Source organism: Tenrec ecaudatus, chromosome 6 (genome assembly GCF_050624435.1).
Source record: "Tenrec ecaudatus isolate mTenEca1 chromosome 6, mTenEca1.hap1, whole genome shotgun sequence".
Taxonomy (NCBI): domain Eukaryota; kingdom Metazoa; phylum Chordata; class Mammalia; order Afrosoricida; family Tenrecidae; genus Tenrec; species Tenrec ecaudatus.
In genome coordinates, this window is record NC_134535.1 from 171,255,845 (window position 1) to 171,275,160 (window position 19,316).

At 50.8% G+C, this 19,316-nt stretch overlaps 1 protein-coding gene across 19 annotated transcripts in view; it reads left to right on the forward strand.

The window, feature by feature from the left end:
• Positions 1-19,316, forward strand: part of KIAA1217 (KIAA1217 ortholog) — a 944,408-nt gene that overhangs the window by 805,473 nt on the left and 119,619 nt on the right. For all 19 annotated transcript variants that reach the window (XM_075552493.1, XM_075552494.1, XM_075552500.1 and 16 more), the window contains 2 exons: positions 8,925-9,123; positions 13,714-13,807. In XM_075552493.1, the coding sequence (XP_075408608.1) occupies positions 8,925-9,123; positions 13,714-13,807 (293 nt within the window). The remainder of the gene's footprint in view (positions 1-8,924; positions 9,124-13,713; positions 13,808-19,316) is intronic.

The following is a 19,316-nucleotide window of genomic DNA, read 5'->3' on the forward strand; positions in this document are numbered from 1 at the left end:
AGAAGAGGACTTTGTAGATTGGTATTGGACTTTATAATAGTGGACTTATGGGCTTGGGCAGCATTGGGTTGGGATGCTTTCTTAATGTACTATTACTCTTTATATAAATCTCTCTCTTATACACATGTGAGTGTCTATGAATTTGTTTCTCTAATCCACCCTAACACAGGAGGTGTTCGCTTTTTGATAAGGAATCATTGATTCATTCATTCAACAAATATTTACTAATGCCTTAATATGTTGTAAGCTCTTTGGTACTCACTAAACGAACTCTGGCATTTCAAACCCACCAGCCAGTCTTCAGGAGAAAAAGGGTGAGGTTGTCTGATCCCCTAAAGATAAAAGCCCCCAAGACCCTACACAGGATCTCTGCGAGTCAGCACCTACTGGACGGGAGGGCGTGTGGTTGAGTGTCGGCTCAACCATACGTAGTAAGGACACAGAAATGAATAACAGTAAAATTCCCGATTTCAGGAAGGCTATGTGCTAGTGGAAAGAGCAAAGCAATATGCAAATATTAACTCCATTACAGGTGAAAGACAGATGGTAAAGCCCAAGGAAAAATAGTCAAGCCAAAACCCAAACTCAATGCATTGAGTTGACACTGACTCATAAGACTGCCTCTATGAGCTTCTGAGATCATGACTTCTCTTTTTTAAGCATTTTATTGGGGGCTCATACAGCTCTTATCATATACATTCATCCATGTGTCAAGCACATTTGCGCATTTGTTGCCATCATCATTTTCAAGACATTTTCTTTCTATTTGAGCCCTTGCTATCAGCTCATTTCTCCCCCACCTCCCAAGATTGTAACTTTGTATGGGATAGGAAGCCCCCTCTTTCTCCTGCAGAGTGGCTGGTAGTTTTGAACTACTAACCTTGAGGATGCGTAACCACACCACCACCAGGGCTCTGGACAAAAAACAAGAGAGAAAATACGAGGGGAGGGGTGCTGTGCTTTTAGAGAAGAGAGCCAGAGACTACCCGACGTCAACACATCTTGGCATGTATAGGAACCAAACACAGCACCATCCAGTCAATGCTTGCCCACAGAGCGCCCGTGGGGAGCCCGCCAGACATGGCAGAACTGCTCCATCCAGTGTCTGAGGGTGGAGGTCTTTGAGCAGAGAGACTCATCCATCTTTCTCCTGAGGAATGGCCAGGGGCTTTAAATCACCTGGAAGGAGGCTTCCCAGCAAGGGGGCAGGCAAGTGCAAAGGCAGACAGGTGTGTGTGTAATGTGTTCATTCGACAGGGTGTACCTGGTGTGTTGAACCACAAGCCAAGCACCAACCTGGGCGCTTACAGCAAGAGGGAAGAGTGGATATGGATATATATATATTCATATATACACACACATACATACATATACATACATCTATACACAATATATATACAATATATTATGTATTTTTTAAAGAAAAACTTGTACAAATGTTTCTACCATGTTTGCCGATCCAACACTTTCCAGGTGTCCAAGTAAGTGAGATCAATTGCTCGTGTTGCATAACCACTGTCCATTATTGATGCCAAATTTCCTATGGCCCTGAACAGAAGTTCACTGCTTCTAATGAAGGGGGGGGAGTATATGAAGCATCAGGTTCTACCTAGGACTGGCAATGCGTTAGGAGGAGTATTCTTAAAACCTTCTGATCAGAATAAATGGGTGCACGATTCTTAAAAGCAATTTGGCAATGAACCCAACTGCCATCGAGTCAGTTCTGACTCAGAGAGACCCTGTAGAACTGCCGCTGTGGGTTTCCAAGACTGTCAATCATTTACAGGAGTGGAAGGCTTCCTTTTTGTCCCGTGGGACAGCAGGTGATTTTGAGCAACTGCACTTGAGGTTAGCAGCCTGGCTCAGAACCCACCACAACGCCAGGGCTCCTGGACTTTGGTAAGAGAGATCCATATTTTAAGTGTGTTTCTCCAGAAGGGCAGCATTCCACAGCTAGCGTTTTCCCTTAAAAGAATTATTCCCACCAGAGCACAAAGATGTGTGAATACAAGAGGCTGTACATTTGAAGTATGGCTTTGTGTTAGTCTGGATGGACTAGAGAAACAAATTCACAGCCACTCATGTGTATAAGAAAGAGCTTTATAGACAAGAGCAGTTCAATATTGAGAAAACATCTCAGCCCAGTCCCGATCAAGCCCATAAGTCCGATATTCGCCCATATATCGGATACCAATCTATAAAGTCCTCTTCAGACTCACACGTGCAATGATGCCGAATGCAGGAAGATCACAGGCCATGGGTGGGAAGTCTTGTGGATCCAGTAGTGTTATAAGCATCTCAGCACTGTCAGGGGTCTCCACGTGGCTTCTCCGGCTCCAGAGGTCTGGTTCCATCAGGCTCTCTCCATGTGTCTTCTCCACAGAGATGCCTCACAGGGAGTAAGCTTGTGTCCTTCCTCCAGCAAACTATTTTTCTCCTTAGCACCTCTAAATAAGGTCATCAAGCTACTACCTGATTGACAGGCTAGACCCTACCCCCCACTCTGAATCCTCAAATTGACACCAGATTATGTAATGACCACAGCTCGTAATATAAAAATACTAGAAACAATGTAAACGTCACGGGAGCGCTGTCTCTGCGGTGATCCGTGATGGTGGAAAGGTCTCTAAGCCCTTTCACTAACACAGTGCATTGTTGTTAAGACCGCCTACGTCTTCTCTTTCTCTCTCTCTTAAACATTTTCTTGTGGCAAGATACATAAAACAGGACAAAACAAGGTGCTGTTTACCCTTTTACATTTCTTTCTGTGCTGAACTGCATGTTTCTTACCAGCTTAATTTAAAAATTTTTTTTATAGTGGTAAATCTCTGTGTCACCAAGCATTTGAGTTTTCAAGAGTATTAACACATGCAGGTCAGCGGCATTCATTATGTTCCTCAGAGTGCATTCCCGTCCTACTACTTCCAATGTCTGCAGAGCCCCCAACAGAAGCTCCGTAGCCCCATCCCTCTCTCCCTCTCCGGTCCTGGCCTTCACTCATAAACTGTCTGTGTACCTGTCTATCCAGACAGGTCTGATCCGTGGAATTCATCGACTTGACACTGCTTCACTCAGCAAATTGCCATTGGCTTCCTACTCTGGGTAATGCAGGTTGAACTGCTGCGAAGAGTGGGGCTGGGGTGGGGGTGGGGTGACGTGCCTGAGTGCTAATGGAAAGGGTGGAGGTTTAAGTCCACCCAGAGGCACCTTGGAGAAAAGGCCAGTGATCTCCTTCCACAGATACATCAGCCACTGAAACACCCCCGAGCCCAGTTCCACTGGCACGGGTAGGACCACCCCAAGTTGGAGTGGGCTTGGTGGAGCCTGGTGGCCCGCGCCCTTAGCTAGCTACCTTGACAAGCATGTCCCTTTTCCCATGGTCCCAAGCAGACTTGCATCAAAGCTTACCAAGCAAACTCTACCAGGGCGTGGATTTCGACTCAACCGTGACCCCATAGGGCAGCACCCCTGTGGGGTTTCCGAAACCAACTTTTTACGGGAGGAGAAAGCCTCGTCTTTCTCCCGAGGAGCGGCTGGTGGTTTCAAACCGCCACTCTTGCAGTTAACAGCCCAACACTTAATCCACCAGGCCACGCAGGGGCCCCTAAGACTTGCTCGGCTCATCTCAAAGAAGTGAAGCGTCCTTTTCACTGGCTAAAGCGACTCCGACTCCGGGTTGAGCTGCATAGTCCTCATGGATCAGAAGCTTTCTTTGTGCTGCACTTTTTGTTTTGTTAAACTGAGTAATTGCCTTTCTCAGGGGCCCCATCCAGGTTTAAATTATCTTCAGACTTTCAGACAACGCAAACCGTCCTCCACATTCCATCCATTCCATCTCCTCTCTCTCTCTATATATATATATATCTATTTAAATATATTATTAATATAATACAATAACAATAAAATATCATATATTATTTAAATAATAAAACATAATTCAATAATAAAATATAATGATGAATTTAAATGATTAAATTAATTAAATTCAAATTAATAATAAAATACAATATATTTAAAATATATTATAAATATAAATATATTAAATGTATGTTTATATTTATAAATATATATATATTTATATTTTAATTCTTGGAGACATGCCTGCTGAAGCTTTCTGTTCACCTGGTCCAATTTGGAGTTGTTCTCTCGGCCGGCCTGCATGACTCTCCCCCTGAGCTCTCCGGGTCTGCATCATTCTCCCAGGAATCCTTTTATTACTCTGTGTGACGGGAGCTCTTGTTTCCCAGCTCCTGGTCTTGGCAGGGTGGGGTGGTGGTGGTGGTGGTGGTGGTGGTGGTGGTGGTGGTGGTGGTGGTGGTGTGTGTGCGTGCACGCGCGCGCGCCAGTGTGAGGGGTACCATTTGCACCCTGCAGTGTTGTTGACGGATGGCTTGGGTGGGTGTAGACCTTGATGGAAAGCACCTCTCCTCAGAGTGTTGGGGGCTGTGCTCGACTTGCTTTGTTTTCTGGGATTGCTGTTGAGCAAGCTGATACCTTGCTGACTCCTCTTGTTCCCCTGGGAGTGACTATGGGAAGCGTTGGGGATCCCGGGCTTTTTATCCTGTGGTCTGAAAGGGCCCTGTGATGCTGCTGAGTGTGTGGCGTTGGATAAGCCCTTTGGGTCAGATAGTTCATTTGGTTGGTTTGGGGCGGGTGGAGGGGGGTGCTCACAGTTTTCTCTGTTTTTCCTGATCTCTTGCACTTGTTCTCCATGATCAAGCATCTAGATGCCTCGAGTGATTCTTTAATGTTCTTATTGTTTCCCCCCTCTCTTTCTGTTCTCTCCATGTCTCTCCCATCCCCAACCCCGCCACCCCCGTCAACTCTGAGAGATTTATCAACATTTTCTTCTCTTCCTACTGATTCTTGTTTTTTAATCTGCTCTCATGGTCCTCTGGGGTCTCCCTCATTCTCCAAATGCCGCCTCTGCCGGGGCTGCTCTGTTCCCGTCTTTTTGTGTGTGCCTCGATTGACCCCCTGGGAGAACGATGGGACCTTCTGCCCTGTAAAATGTTAGGGTCTCTGAACTCACATGGGGATGCCGGGGGTAGTCCTGCCCTGCCCTACAGGGTCACCACAGTCTGCATCGACTCAGGGAGTTTGGTTTGGGGTTTGAGGGCCGCTTCCCGGTGACTGAATCCGACAGCACCCAGCCATTTCTCAGGGATGCTTCAGAAACCGGTTGGTTTCATTTCTGTAGATGGGGTGAGGATTGGGGGGCTGCGTCCAGTTTCCCCATGAAAGATCGGAGCCCCTCGGTCAACATCCTGCCAGGGGCCCGCCTCACTCCGCCATCACCTGTGCTTTTGTGAACCAGGACTGCCCGTGTGTCTTCCCGTGTGTGTGTGTGGGGGGGGGGGGTCACGGGAGCTCTTGGCCGTGTATGTCTGGTGGCAGGGGAGACACGGGCGTCTCGTGTGACTGGTGTTCATTGCTGTCCATTCTCGGCTATGCATCTCGCACACAACAGAAGGAAAGATTGGGCCAGCGCCATCTTTGCAGGTGGGCTCGAGCCCTGTGGCACCTGCACTGTGTATTGTGACCGCCTCCCCAGGCGGAGGCCCATCGCCCATCAGGGGGCAGAACGCCCTGGTAGTCTCCTGTGACCCGTGCCGTTTCGCTCTGTGAGGTTTTGGAGCTAGACTGCCGGCTCTTTCTTTCCACTCTGTCAGCCTCGAAGCAGCTGCTGAACAGTCTCCACCGCAGGTGACGCGGCTGGTGTTTGAAATACCGCAGGTGGAGCTTCCAGCATCGTGGCAGCCCATCGCCACCCCAGGACGACAGACGGACAGACGAGCGGTGGACGGGCACCTTACTGTGACCAAAATAAATCAGTTCAATGAGTTCACGGGCTCAGACCTCACTGGGAGGCCCCTCCTTCTGGAAAACCTGCTGCCTCTTTTCTGCACCTCTCTGATCCTGTGCATTCTTGCTTCGGGTGGGAGTTTAGACAGCAAGTCCATCTGTCCACTTGCCAGGTCTTCACGTAGGAGAAAGATCGTGCTTTCTACTCCTGTAAGAGTCTCGGAAACCCACAGGGGCAGTTCTCCCTGTCCGATGGTGCCTCTGAGTAGGCATGGCCTCAGTGGCAGTGGGTGAGTTCTTACACAAGTTGTTCTGGAACATCGGCTGCCACCCTCACGCCGGTCACCTCTCCCCACGTCCACCTTCGATTCCTGTTTCTGCCCATCTGCTTCCCCAGCCACGCCCTACCTCCTCCTCTTTGCTTGTGGGCCAAGGCTGCCCTTTGGTCCCTGGTCCTTCATTGATCTCTGGAGCACCGTTCTCAGCAGGTGGTGGTAGCAGTTAGTTCACAGGCCCATCTGTTATTCAGCGGAAAGGTTGTCTTCCATCCCGAGTCTCCTTCCGACCAGGAGGTCTGGTCTGTTTATTGAACAGGAATTCTGTTCTCCATTTTCCGCCCCTCCCCACCTCCTACTTCTGCTAAGTTGCGATGAGTGAGAGGTACCAGACAACGAGGTGCCGGCTGGTCTCAGGTGGGAGGGGCGTTGACTCATGGGTGCCCTCCACCCTCCTTTGGACTGATTGCTTCTTTGACTCTGGTTTCACCCATCATGCTTTGCATGAATTTTCCCCCACTGTCTCTGGTCAGTTTTCCTTCCTGACCTCCTAGTCCTTTGGATGGACCCTCCTTTGCATTTTTTATTGCCGTCTTAAAGCACCTCTAAAGGAAGTAGAGATAACTTTGTTTTACAGATTGCCCCCTCTCACCAGAAGTCTGCTTCTCCTCTGCTTCTGCCTTTGTCCTGAAGCTTATGGGCCCACAGGGCAAGCTCCAGTATGCAAGCACCTATCCAGCCTCCCCTTGTGTTCCACTGGCTCACGCCCCATTGGCACAAAAACGGGTCATGTGGCCAACCCAGAATTCATTCTAACTCAGACCCACTGCCACCCAGTCAGTGCCGACTGGTACCCACTGGGGAGGACAGGGGAGGACTGTCCCTGTGGATTTCGTAGACTCTAATCATTTCCAGTATTAGAAAGCCCCATCTTTCCCCTGAGGAGCTGCTGGTAGCCTTGAAACGCGGACCTTGTGGATCGCAGGATACCCAGTGTGTAACCACTACTCCCACAGGGCTTCTCAACCCAGCATTAGAGTGTGTGTCTGTTGTGGTGGGGGGTCGGGTAGAATGCAGAACGGCACGAAGACCGGGAACCATGATTCTTCAGGGCCACGCTGACTTGGGAAGTCAAACATCACGTGAGTCAGCGTTCGTGTGGAGGAGCACTGATGGCTGGGTGACTGAGCATTATCTGCTCCCTAACGCCCTGGTGGCATGAACCCGCCTACCACTCTTGGGGAGAAAGGCGTGCAGCCTGCCTCTGTAAAGGTTAGAGCCCCGGAACTCCTGCGGGGCAGTTCTGCTCTGCCCTGCCTTCCTTATCAGCTCAGCCGCCATGGGCTCTTTGTACGTTCTTCATCTCGGAGCTTGTTTATGCCATTGTGCTTCTGACACTGGGGTTCGCCAGGCATTTTTCCTGAGGACGGGTTGATGTGCTCTTATGAACAGCCACTAATACGCGTTCTAGACTGGGCAGCATTGCCAGCCTGCTAACCTAAAGTGTTTCTAACTAGACTATAGAGACATGCACTATAGAGCACTGTTTCTCAACCTGTGGGTCGCGACCCCCTATAGGAGTGGGGGGGGGGCGTAGAACGACCCTTTCACAGGGGTTGCCTGATTCCTAACAGTAACAAAATGACCGTGATGAAGTAGCAGCAGAAATAATGTTATAGTTGAGGGGTCACCACCATGAGGAACTGTAGGAAAGGGTAGGGCATGAGGAAGGCTGAGAGCTTATCTGTTGTCATCATGACTGTGCTAATGAGAGACTGGGGGGGGGGGCAGCCACAGAATCAGATTTCCAAGTCTCTCTTCCAACGAACTTGATTAGTTACTTCTGACTTGCAGACAACTCCTGCCTGCCCCTTAGTGCTGTGTATAAAGGGAGCCTCTTAAGTGCTTTATCACAATGGCCGTCACTTGCTCCATGCGCAACTTCCACCCCGTGGAAAAGACTTTGAACCTTGTCCCGCATGAAAGCAAACCCAAAGGAGGCACCATCTGCTCATGGTCTCACGTGGGGTCTTAAAGACCCCGGGGTGCACCTGGGCACTGGTTTACAAGAGGTCAGCTTCCTGCTGTTTGGGCCTTTGTAGTCTTTAAAACTTGGCTCTTCACCACCTCCTAGACTTGTTTTAGGGTACAAAAGACACACACACACACACACACACAATCTGGACTGTAGTTTAGAGACCACGTTTAATTGAGACAAAAAGGCAAGACAAAGACAACCCCATCTGGATAAAGGAGGCCAATCAGCCTGAGGCCAACGTGATTGGTGGCAGATCACAGTTGCAGGTGGGACTGGAGGAGCAGACACAGGACGCTGATTGGGACGCATGTGTTAGATTAGCTAGAAGAGCTCACAAGATTGGTCCAGGTGTTTCCCAGCAAGGCGGTCAGGGCACGACTGATGAGAATTGACTCCTGACTGTGTGACCTTGTAGGGTGATTTCCCTCAAGGGCACCCCAGACAAGACCCTCAGAGAGGCTGCCCCTCCCTGGGCTGGGGGAGAGGGTTAGGAAGCAGTCCACTCTCTCATGCACTCTGCCCGAAGCAAGGCTATCTACGTTCAGGGGAGGCTTCATCTGTGCAGGGGGCACTCGCGAATGGATATTGGGTTCTCACTTGCCCTTGACCTGATGCAGATAGGGCACTTGAGAGTTGAAGCTGTAAATACAGGCTCCGAAAGCGAAAAGCTGTGGCTGCCGTGAAAACCACATCATGCCTTCCTTGGAAATGCCAAACTGCGTCTAGGATTTCCAGGCTCGTGCTGTGCCTGGCAGGGCCGCGAGCGGGCCCGCCTGTGACTGATCACGTGTTCCTTGCGCCCACAGGAGTTCTCTACCTTCAGTACGGAGATGAAACCAAGCAGCTCAGGATGCCCAACGAGATCACAAGTGCAGACACCATCCGCGCTCTCTTCGTAAGTGCCTTTCCACAGCACCTCACCATGAAAATGCTGGAGTCCCCGAGTGTCGCCATCTACATCAAAGATGAAAGCAGAAATGTCTACTATGAACTCAACGATGTCAGGTGAGTCCATAATGGGCAGGGTGCGGGTGGGGCTTGCAGTTAGCACGGACACGGTGGGTGCAGGGTTTCCGTGCCTCGGCTTCCCAGGAAAGAGTTGCTATCCCATTGGGCAAGCTCACCACCACCTTCGTTCTCCAGTTAAAGATTTGCCAGGTGCAGTTCACAAAGGGAGAATATGCCTCTCCCTGTGGCCTCTGAAAGGAATACGAGAGATGATCCGATGCGGTTCAGGCCCTCGGAGAGGTGGCGAGCCTTGATCAAGGTCGCAACTTCTGAAGCCGGCACTTAAGGCTGGAATTTGCTCAGCTCTCTCTCAATGCGGGGGGCGGGGTGTTGGACCCCAGCAGGAGACTGTGTTGTTAACCTAGCAAAGAGGTTAGCAGGCACTCCCACACTCCGTTTGTCACTTCAAGAACTGTCCTCCCCCCCAAACATCTCACATCGCTGAGAGGGTTCCTCCAGGGCCTGCCGTGAGACACACTCCACAGCAAGGCTGAGCAGACGCCAGGCACTGCACATGGTACCGGAATCGGAGGATCTTTATGGGGCTGTGTGTGCCATGTGCAGAGAAGAAAGGGCTCTTATCGCCTAAACCGCAACGGGAACCCAGTGGCCAAGGCAGCCCTTTCATCAGTGTTCAGAAACGTTCAGGTTACAGTTAGTGGGCGGATCAACTCCGAATCCCAAGCCCTCCTCTCAACCTGGTTCTTCATATTCTTAGCTGAGAACCCTGTCACACTTGGGATTGCCCCTCAGCCCTGCCCCGGGGTCAGACAGTGGGATGCCATCCGCAAGGTCCGCCATGTGAAAGCCCCCTGCCTTTCCCCGGGAGAAAGACAGGCTTTCTACTCCCGTTGAACAGTTGCCATTCTCAGGAACTCGGGGGCGGGGGGGGGGGCTGGGCATCTGACTGTGCCCTACAGATAGGGTCTCTGGGTTGGAGTGGACTAGATGACAGTGGGCTCAGTGGGCCCCAAAGGGAAGGAGCCCTGGAGACGTGTCGTAGGTTGACTATACGTTGGGTGTTGGCCTGCTAGCCTTTAGGTCAGCAGTTGGAATCCAATTGGAGGTCTTCTACTCCAGCCTTGGAGACCACAGGGCATGGTTGCTATTGAGTCACTGTTGACTAATGGCTGAGTTTGGCGGTTGGTTTGACCCCCATAGGAATAGCAAGCTTCTCCATCTTCACTGTGGAATTCATGGATACCACCTAAAAAATTATGTATGTATATATCTATCTAGATAAGCCTCCAGTGCAAAATAAATGGAAACCGATAAACATCTAACAATTACCACAAATGACATCGTTAGGCGTGTGCTGACGTGTACGTGTAATTGACGGCTTTCAGAGGCTCTACATCTGTGACACGACCTTCTTGCTTCTCACAAACATATTTAAATATTCATGAGCATCAGAAAAATTGATGTTTGTTTTTTTTAATAAATTATTCATCAGGCTATCACATGCGCACACACACGAACCCCTTAAATTTGAAAGAAGTAAACTTAAGGGTAAGGTAGTCATGTTATGTTTAAAGAGTACGTTTACACTAATATAATGCCACGTAGTATTGGGTTTTTATATATTGAACATCAATCACCTACGTCTCTGTGGGGTTTGGGGCCTCTAAGAAGGGAGGAATACAGTGAAGACACGTTAGCATGGGACAGAAGGAAGCTGCTGTTGATTATGGAGTACAGGCCTGAAGAGGTTATCGTGACCACCACCCCGTCCCCCGCCCTGTGCTTGAAGTGGGGAGCCCTGGTGGCAGAGGGGCTGACCCACAGGGCCGCTGGCCGTGAGGTCGGCAGTTTGAAGCCCCCAGCTGTGTGTCTGCTCGTGAGTTACTGAGCGTTGTCTTGATCAGTCATGTGTTATGATGTCCAGTTGCCTGAATCTTGAGGAGTTTGCCCGTTCTTTGGAAGGGGCCCTGTTGGACAGTGAACCACAAGGTCATGGGTTCAAACTCAGCACCCACTGGGAGGGACAAATAGGAGGCTGTCTGCTCCCATAAGGATTACCGCCTTGGGAACACTGTTGTGAGGTGGCTGTGAGAGCGGACTCGATGGTTTGTGGAGGAGGCTTTGTTCTTTGTGAGGGGTGTGGCGAGGTGATCCCCCCAAAAGGAAAAGGTCCCTAAAACACCCCATCTTAGATGATCTGCCCTAATGGAAATTCCGGTTGATAAACAGAGAGCCGAGGTGATCCCTATACCCACTCTCTGTTCTCTGTTCATGTAATTAGACTTTTGAGGATGACTGGCTTCCTGATGATGCTTTGGCCGGCCGGCTGCTGGTAGCCTGATTTTCTTCTTCAAATCTTGCTCAAGATGGTTAAGGGAAGGAAACTTTTTTTTTTAATTTTAGTTTGATGATAAATCTAAAGTGTGTGCTTCATGATGACAGGCATGTTCTAAGAAATTATTCTGGTTCTTCGCTCTGAGGCACAGTCTTACTTGAGCGATAGAATTCATTCCGGCTGCCGGAGTTAACGCAAGAGCAGCAAAGCCCAGAAGAAGGCTTCACGGGGCTTTTCACCAAAGACACAGCTCGGGTCTTCAAAACCCAGAGACGCCCTTCGTTCTGCCTCCGTGTGTGTTTCCAAAGGGAGCGCGGACAATTTGTGAAGCGTTTGGGGTAATCCGTGGTTGCCCTGCGTTCCCGTGAATGCCCTCGGGGAAACCTGCGGAGAGTTCAGGTTGGGATTCTGTGTTGTGAACGCTGTGAATCTGGAGGATAGGCTCACTGGGTTTCTCTGGGACGAGCAGGTTTTCTAAATTAGCTCTAACCCAGCGCCCGGCATTCACAGTCCTTTAGGTAAGGGTTCCTAATCGCTGCACACGGGTCACAGCGAGATGCGTGGGGGTGATTTTCCCTCCTAGCAGAAGATGTGTTCTTGTATCGAACCCCCATTTCTTCACCTTATCTGAGCCCTCCCTTCATATTAATCTAGACTCTTATTAGCAGGGGCTGCTCCATTCCCGCTCCCCACCCCCTTAAGCAAGCTCTAATGAGTTACTTGAAACCAGAGCGCCCTGCAAGCTTGGACTCCCCATTGCTTCAAAGCACGTTTGCTCATGGATACCGCCAGGAAAAAAGCAAGACCAGTCCAAGATTCCTGCACTTTGTTTAAAACTAAACAAACCCCCAGCCATCCTGGGGATTGCCATGAGCCCCACTAAACCTGTACCTGCACCTGGAGGGGAGGAATGTGGCTTCCTGAGCACACCTCCTTGTTCCTGCCCGCTGCTGCCCAGGGCGGAGAGGCGCCCCTGAGCCTCAGCAGCTGCTGCTGCTGCTGAGCAGTGTAGACCGGGCTGGGCGGTGCTTGGGGGGGGGGCAATCCAATGGGAAGAGGATTTCACAGGCATCCATGGTTCCAAGGTAGGCTTCTGAGCAAGGTGTGGGACTTGGGACTTTTGCGACAGCCTGACTCCTGCGCTTTCACAGGAGCCAAAGGCGCCACTGGCGAGTAGAAAGATAGATTATCTCTCGCGCTTGGCCCTTGAGGGAGCCGGCCGGCAGGGTGGCAGAGTGGCTGAGCGCTCTGCTGTTGAACCTGCAGGTTGCCAGCTAGACCCCTCTGGCCACCCTGCAGGCGGAGAGGACGCAGTACGCGTTCCGGAAAGTTGCGTTGGTTTTCCTGGGTCCTCCAGAGTCTCTCTGCGGCTGACCCGACTTCAGGGCACACCATGGCATTCTTCCTAAACGCCCTGCGCCCTCTGGAACACAGTGTGTCCCTCTGGAAAGTAAATAAGTAACATGGAAGCCTCTGGAAAGCCAGGACAGGAGGAAAGGGGACGAATTTTAATCTGTCATCTCTCTCTCTCTCTTCCTTTGTGGACTGCAGGCAGATTCATTTTCTTTCCTTTTGTTGAAAACATTTGGAAGAAAAAAAACAGTATTTTTCTTTTGGGTGTATCGCTAGATAAGCAGAACCTAGAGGTTGGGGCAAAGTACACAATGAACTATTGAAGTATTAACAAAATATCTTTGGATAAATTGTAACCTTTGGGGCTTTATTTTGGGTCATTTTGTGGGGGTTGTTTTGTTTGGGAGGGGGCAGCACGTATAATCTTTCCATGCTCCAAATCGTGAAAGAAAGTTCTGCTCGCCGGTATTTATGGGTGGAGGACGATATGGGAAGGAGAATATTTCCCTCAAGGAACAAAACAGAGAGGAAAAGCTGAAGTGGTTTTTCTTCTTTGTATTTATTTTTGCCTATCGGAATGTTCGAAGCACTGCCTGCTTGCCTGCCTGCTGACTGCCTCACTGACCACTGACTGATGATGCCTGGCTGCCTCACTGACTGACCACTGCCTGCCTGCCTGCCTGTGTACATGACAACTGGCTAATGATAACTGACTGACTGACTGCCTAACTGACTGACTGACTGCCTCACTGACTACCTGACTGACCACTGCCTGACTGCCTGTCTGGCTGATGACTGACTGACTGACTGACTGACTGACTGACTGACTGCAGATTGTCTTTGGATGTCTTTCACCTGATTCTTACAGGACCAGCAAAGGAAATGGCCCAAAGCAGGTTGCGTTCATCTGTGATAGCTGTGGGTGTTTTTGATTCCAGGAACATTCAGGACCGGTCCCTCCTGAAGGTGTACAACAAGGATCCTGCACACGCATTTAACCACATGCCCAAGACTGTGAACGGAGACATGAGGGTAAGTGTTTGTGCGCCTCTTTGGGTTTCCCCCTGCCAGTTTACCCACCTCGCTCTTGAAGGCTCCCCTGTGAGACCTGGGCCTCGCCTGGGGGTTCAGTCTTTGTTCCTTGCTAGAGAAATCCACTGTGCTGCTCGTGGGGAACTCAGGACTTGGCCCATCCTAATTTACTCTCTGCAGGAGCTGAGTAACTATAAATTCTCAAAGTCATTCCTTAAAAGGGTCCCGCGTCCTTGGCTGCCTTGCCTCCCCCCATTTAAACAGGGCGGACAAACAAAGGTCGTAGATAACATCGGTCCATGTTCTTGCTTAGCTATTCAGAGGCGCAGTATCCTCATACCATAACCACTGTGCCATATTAAATATTATCCCGTCTTTGAACTGTGCCTGGAGACCCGATACAAACATCGGGGCGATAGGGGCGGTAACATTGTCTAGATTGAGATCATCGCCGGAGATTATGCCAGCATTCAGAACACGTGAGGATGGTTCGAAAGAAAAAGGACAAGCGGAGAAGCTGGAAAAACAAATTGCATTGATGCAGGTCCGCTGGAGAGGGGCGGGGTTTCTAACTATAGCGCTGCTTTACTCTGCCGCAAAAATAGCGCGAGGCGGTGAAGATGCGCTTCTCTCTTTCTCCCAGCCGCCACATGTAGCCAATGGTGTACTGGTCTGTACCAGCTTGGCTCTGGATTCGCACATGGCTGGATGCAGGGATGTAATTAGGGGACTGGGAAGTGTGTATGTGGGGGGTGGGGGGTGGGGGGAAGGGGTGATAGGAGGCTGTGTTGCCCAGGAAACCGAGGGTACTGTCCCCCCTGGAGTTGCAGTAGAGTTGCCAGAGAGGAGACTGCCTCTGCTCCCTCACCGGATGTCTTTGTCCCCTGGTGCTGCTTTAACAAGCTGCCACCCATCCCGAGGCTTTAAAACAGCCCAATTTGTTGGGTTTCGTTTTGTGTACTTCTTTGTTCGTTTTGCCCCTTTCAGTTCTGGAAGTCTTGAGTCCCAGCTCCGCCTCTTGTCCCTGTTTGTGGGCAGCAAGTTGATCCTGACTCACGGTGATCCCAACTCTGCAACAGGGTAGAACTGATCCGTGGGGCTTGCAAAGCTGTGACTTTTGGGCAACAAAGTCACCCACCCTGTCTTCTGAGGCCCCCGCCTCTGGGTGGGTTAAAAGGACCAGGCTCCCAGCTAGTCACTGAGTGTTGATCTACCCCATTCACTTAAGACTCCACTCACACTCTTGAGGCTCCGTCGGGTAGAGTAAAGCTGGCTCTTTGGGTGTCAGGTGTGACACGTTTTTACAGGAGCGGACATCCCCATCTATAGCCCTCTGAGCGCCTGGTGGATTCGAACTGCTGACCTTGTGGGATATGGCCCAGCTCAAAAATAACCCACTACACTCGCAGGGCTCCTTTAAAACTCAAAAGCAAACTCCCTGCCAGAGTCAATTCGGACTCATAGCTGCTCTGTAAGAAATGGCCCCCGTAGGTTTCCAAGACTGTAACTACGCCAGCAATTCTCAACCTTCCTAATGCCGCGACCCTTTGATACAGTTCCTCATGTTGTGGTGACCCCAACCATAAAACTACTTTCGTTGCTACTTCATCACTGTCATTTTGCTACTGTGATGAATCAGGCGACCCCTGTGAAAGGGTTGTTAGACCCCCAGAGCAGTCGCAACCCGCAGGTTGAGAACCGCTGCTTTACACGATATCCACCGTGGTAGGTAACAAAAGTATGTAACTACATAACAAACACCCCTCAGTCCTGCCCCATCCTCACAGTTCTTCCTGTTGGAGCCCATTGTTACAGCCACCCTGTCAATCCCCTTGTGGGCACCTCCCTCATCCGCTGCCCCTCTGCTCTGATGTCCTGCTCTGGGGACTGGTCTCTCCTGACAACACGTCCAAAGTACCTGAGGTGAAATCTCGCCATCATTGCCTCTCAGGAGGATTCTGGTTGGACTTCTTCCACGTGTCCAGAAAATGCCTCATCATCTACTTTCAGTTTGGCTGGCTGCGGTGGTGGCTGGGCTATGAGTTGGTTCCCGCTCAGTGCCCCCACGAGCCAGAGGGATGCGTTGCCAGGTCCTGAGCCATGCCCACCACTGTTCTTAGGTTTGAGCCCATTGTTGGCATGATGTCCAACCATTGTCATGGGCCTTCCTCTTTTTCCAAGCCCCTCTACTGTGCCAAGCATGGTGTCCTTCTCCGGGGACTGGTCATTCCTGACAACGTGTCCCAAGAACATGAGCTGAAGTCTCAGCGTTCTTGCCTTTCAGGACCATTGTGGCTGTCCTTGTTCCAAGACAGATTTGCTTGTTCTCCCATCAGTTCGTGGTTCTGTCAATATTCTTCACCAGCACCATGATTCAGATGTACCGATTCTTCCTTCATCTTACTTATTCAATGTCCAACGTTCACATGCGCCTGAGGTGATGGACAATCCCACGGCTTGGGTCAGAGGGACACACACCTTAGTCCTCAAAATAACTTCCTGGCTTTGCAACACTTCAGAGCTCACGTGCAGCAGATTTGTGCAGCAGAGTGTTTTGTGTGATCCCTGATGGTTGCTCCCATGAGCATGGATCACGGATCCAAGCAAGACAGGATCGTTGGCAGCTTCGGGCTCTCCTCCATTTGTCAAGACATGACTGTGCAGGTGAACCCTTGGATTCCCTTTGCCGTGGAATCTAACTTGGTCACAAATTCGGGGGATTCGGTTGTGGACACTTTGGGGGTGGGGGGTGTGGTTATGTTATCCATCAGAAGGAGAATGTGGGGGTCCAGTGAGTCCGGTAGAAAAAGCGGGGAGATATTTATATGTGATTCTTCATCAAACTATGGGTGATGACACAGTAAGATTGGAGGCTACATTTTTGGGGAGTGGGGGGTTGGGGCGCTAATTTACTCAACTGCTGCTTTCTGTGTGTTAGAGAAATGCTGTGTGAGTGGAATTGAAAGCCAGGCTGTTACTTTAGGAACATCTGGGTTCCGAAGGCTGTTTTCAGTCACCCACAAGTTCCGGCGTCACCCAGCGGCACCTGCAGGCAGGCTGAGCCCGCTCGTGGTGAAGCATGCACTCTGTGTTACGAGACCACCCTCTGCCTCTGCAGGTTTTCTCGTTCTCACTGCCAGCACCCTCCCCGCGAGCCCTCGCTCCTCCGGGTCCCTTCCCTGTCTGACAGGCGAGTCTTGGGACTGCCGTTCCAGGGATTTTCTTCCTGGGATGTAAAGTTCCTTCCCGCCCAGGTACCCAGAGTCTCCTTATGTAGGGCTGGTGAGGACACCTGGTTTGACTCTCAAGCACATGTATGTCTGTCCCACCCAACCCCAGCCAGGCCCAGAGGCCAGCACTGAAAGAATCATCTATCAGTCATATGGACAGGGCCTATTCGAACTCAGAACTCTCACTGTGGGTCCCAGACAACCTGTGTTGCTATAGCCTACAGCCGAGACCCAAGCAGTCACCTGAGTACCCCACGACCTACTTTGAGCAGCACATTTTAAGAAATCATTGTATTGGGGGCTCGTACCGCTCTTATCATAGTTGTATCAAGCACATTTGTACATAGGTTGCCATCATCATTTTCAAAACATTTTCTTTCTACTTGAGCCGCTGTTATCAGCTTCTTGTTTTCTTCCCCCTCCCTCCCCGGCCCTCCCACCCACGTGAACTCTTGATAATTTATAAATCGTTATTCTATTTTCACGTCTTACCTGACCGATGTCTCCCTTCACCTACTTTTCTGCTGTCTGCCCCCGCAGGGAGGGGGTGATAAGTAGATCATTGTGGTCGGTTCCCCCTTTCTCCCCCACATTCCCATTACCCTCTTGGCATTCGACTTTCATTATTGGTCCTGAGGGGTTTATCTGCTCTGGACTACCTGTGCTCCCAGCTCTGATCTGTACCCATGTACATCCTCTGGTCTAGCCAGATTTGTAAGGTAGAATTGGGGTCACAGTAGTGGGGGGGGGGAGTGGGAAGAAGCATTAGAGAACTAGAGGAAAGTTGTATGTTTCATCTGGAGCAGCACATTTTTATGTGAGAGAATCAACTTTCCATTCCCAAAGGAAGGGATGATAGGAGAACACACACACACACACACACACCACCCACCCCTCTTCCCAGCAGGGGGGCTTTTACATTCAGGTGGGGACGGCTCTGCAATGGGAAATGGAAATCGGTTGGAAACCCAGCCAGGCGCAACCAGGATGAGGAGAGAGGTGGCTTCACTCTGCCTTCCATGGGTCCTCTGGGCTCGGGTTCCAGAAACTACAAAATGTGGCATTCCTGCACGGTCACCCTTTGGCTCTGGCCAGTGGCGTTCTCAGTCCTTCCTCCATGAACGTGTCTGTGTGGCTGTGAAAGGGACGAGAGCTTTGCACAGCCCTCCCCCACCCCCCACCCCCACCATGGCTCATGGTAAAGGACCGAGCAAGGATCGCCAAACAGATCCTGGCGGCAGAATGGGTCAGGGCTGCCCCGTGTGTTTGCCACGTGGAGCGTCGCCATCGAGGAATCTGACTGCCACTAAGTACGTGCATCGATCGGTTACTGCAGCCCTGCCCCGATGTCAACCAGGCTTCCTCTGCAGTTTCCCGAGGCGGCCGGGACAGACCTCCCAGCACCACACATGCTCAGCACACAGCCCACCCAGAAGAACGTGGCTTGGGACCAGCAGAAGCTCAACAGCGCCAAGACTGACCCTCAGTCCTCACAGGCCATTTGACCTCTTGCTCTTGGAGAGGACCAAACATGTACGACCTCGTCTTCACTATCAGTTCCCTGGGAAGCCAGCGAGACGCCCCGTCCTGGCCAAGGTGATGGCCCCAGAGCGGGCCCTCGGAGTATATGTGAGGCAGCCGGGGAGCCGGGTTGAGCTTCTCGCTGAACTTGCAGCTGAGCATTGTGGAGGGCGGTCTGGCTCATGAAACCCAGCTCCCTGTCTTCCTCTGCGGGACACATAGCTGGCTGTCTTCTTCAGCGGGGCACGTAGCTGTCCATCGTGGTGACCTCATGCTTTGGGGCTTCAGATAGGAGTGTTAGTCATTCAGGAAGGCGCCCTGGGGTGACACTGGTGAAGCGCTGGGTGCTGTACCAACCCCCTCCGTTCCTCTCTGCAGGACCAAGTGGTGGCTGCCTGCTCCCGTAAAGATGGACAGCTTCACAAACCTGGCGGGGGCAGTTCTGTTGACTATTGATGATTGGGTTCCCCAGGAACTGAGCTCCCCATCTGGAAGCAGACCTTTCTAGGAACATCTGACATGGATCACAGGGCTTGCAACCCACAGAGTTAGAACTCAGAGATAAGCTGCCGCCACCATTTTCTCTCAAGTTGCCTGGGTCACACAGCATCCAGTGTGTGTGTGAGAGGGTAACTGTACTCCACTGGGTGTGCAGTGGCTTTTTTTTTTTTTGGAAATAGATGCCCCTCTTTGGCCAAGGCACTTCTTGGTAGATTTGAACTTTCCACCATTTGATTCATTAGTAGCCAGGTATGTTA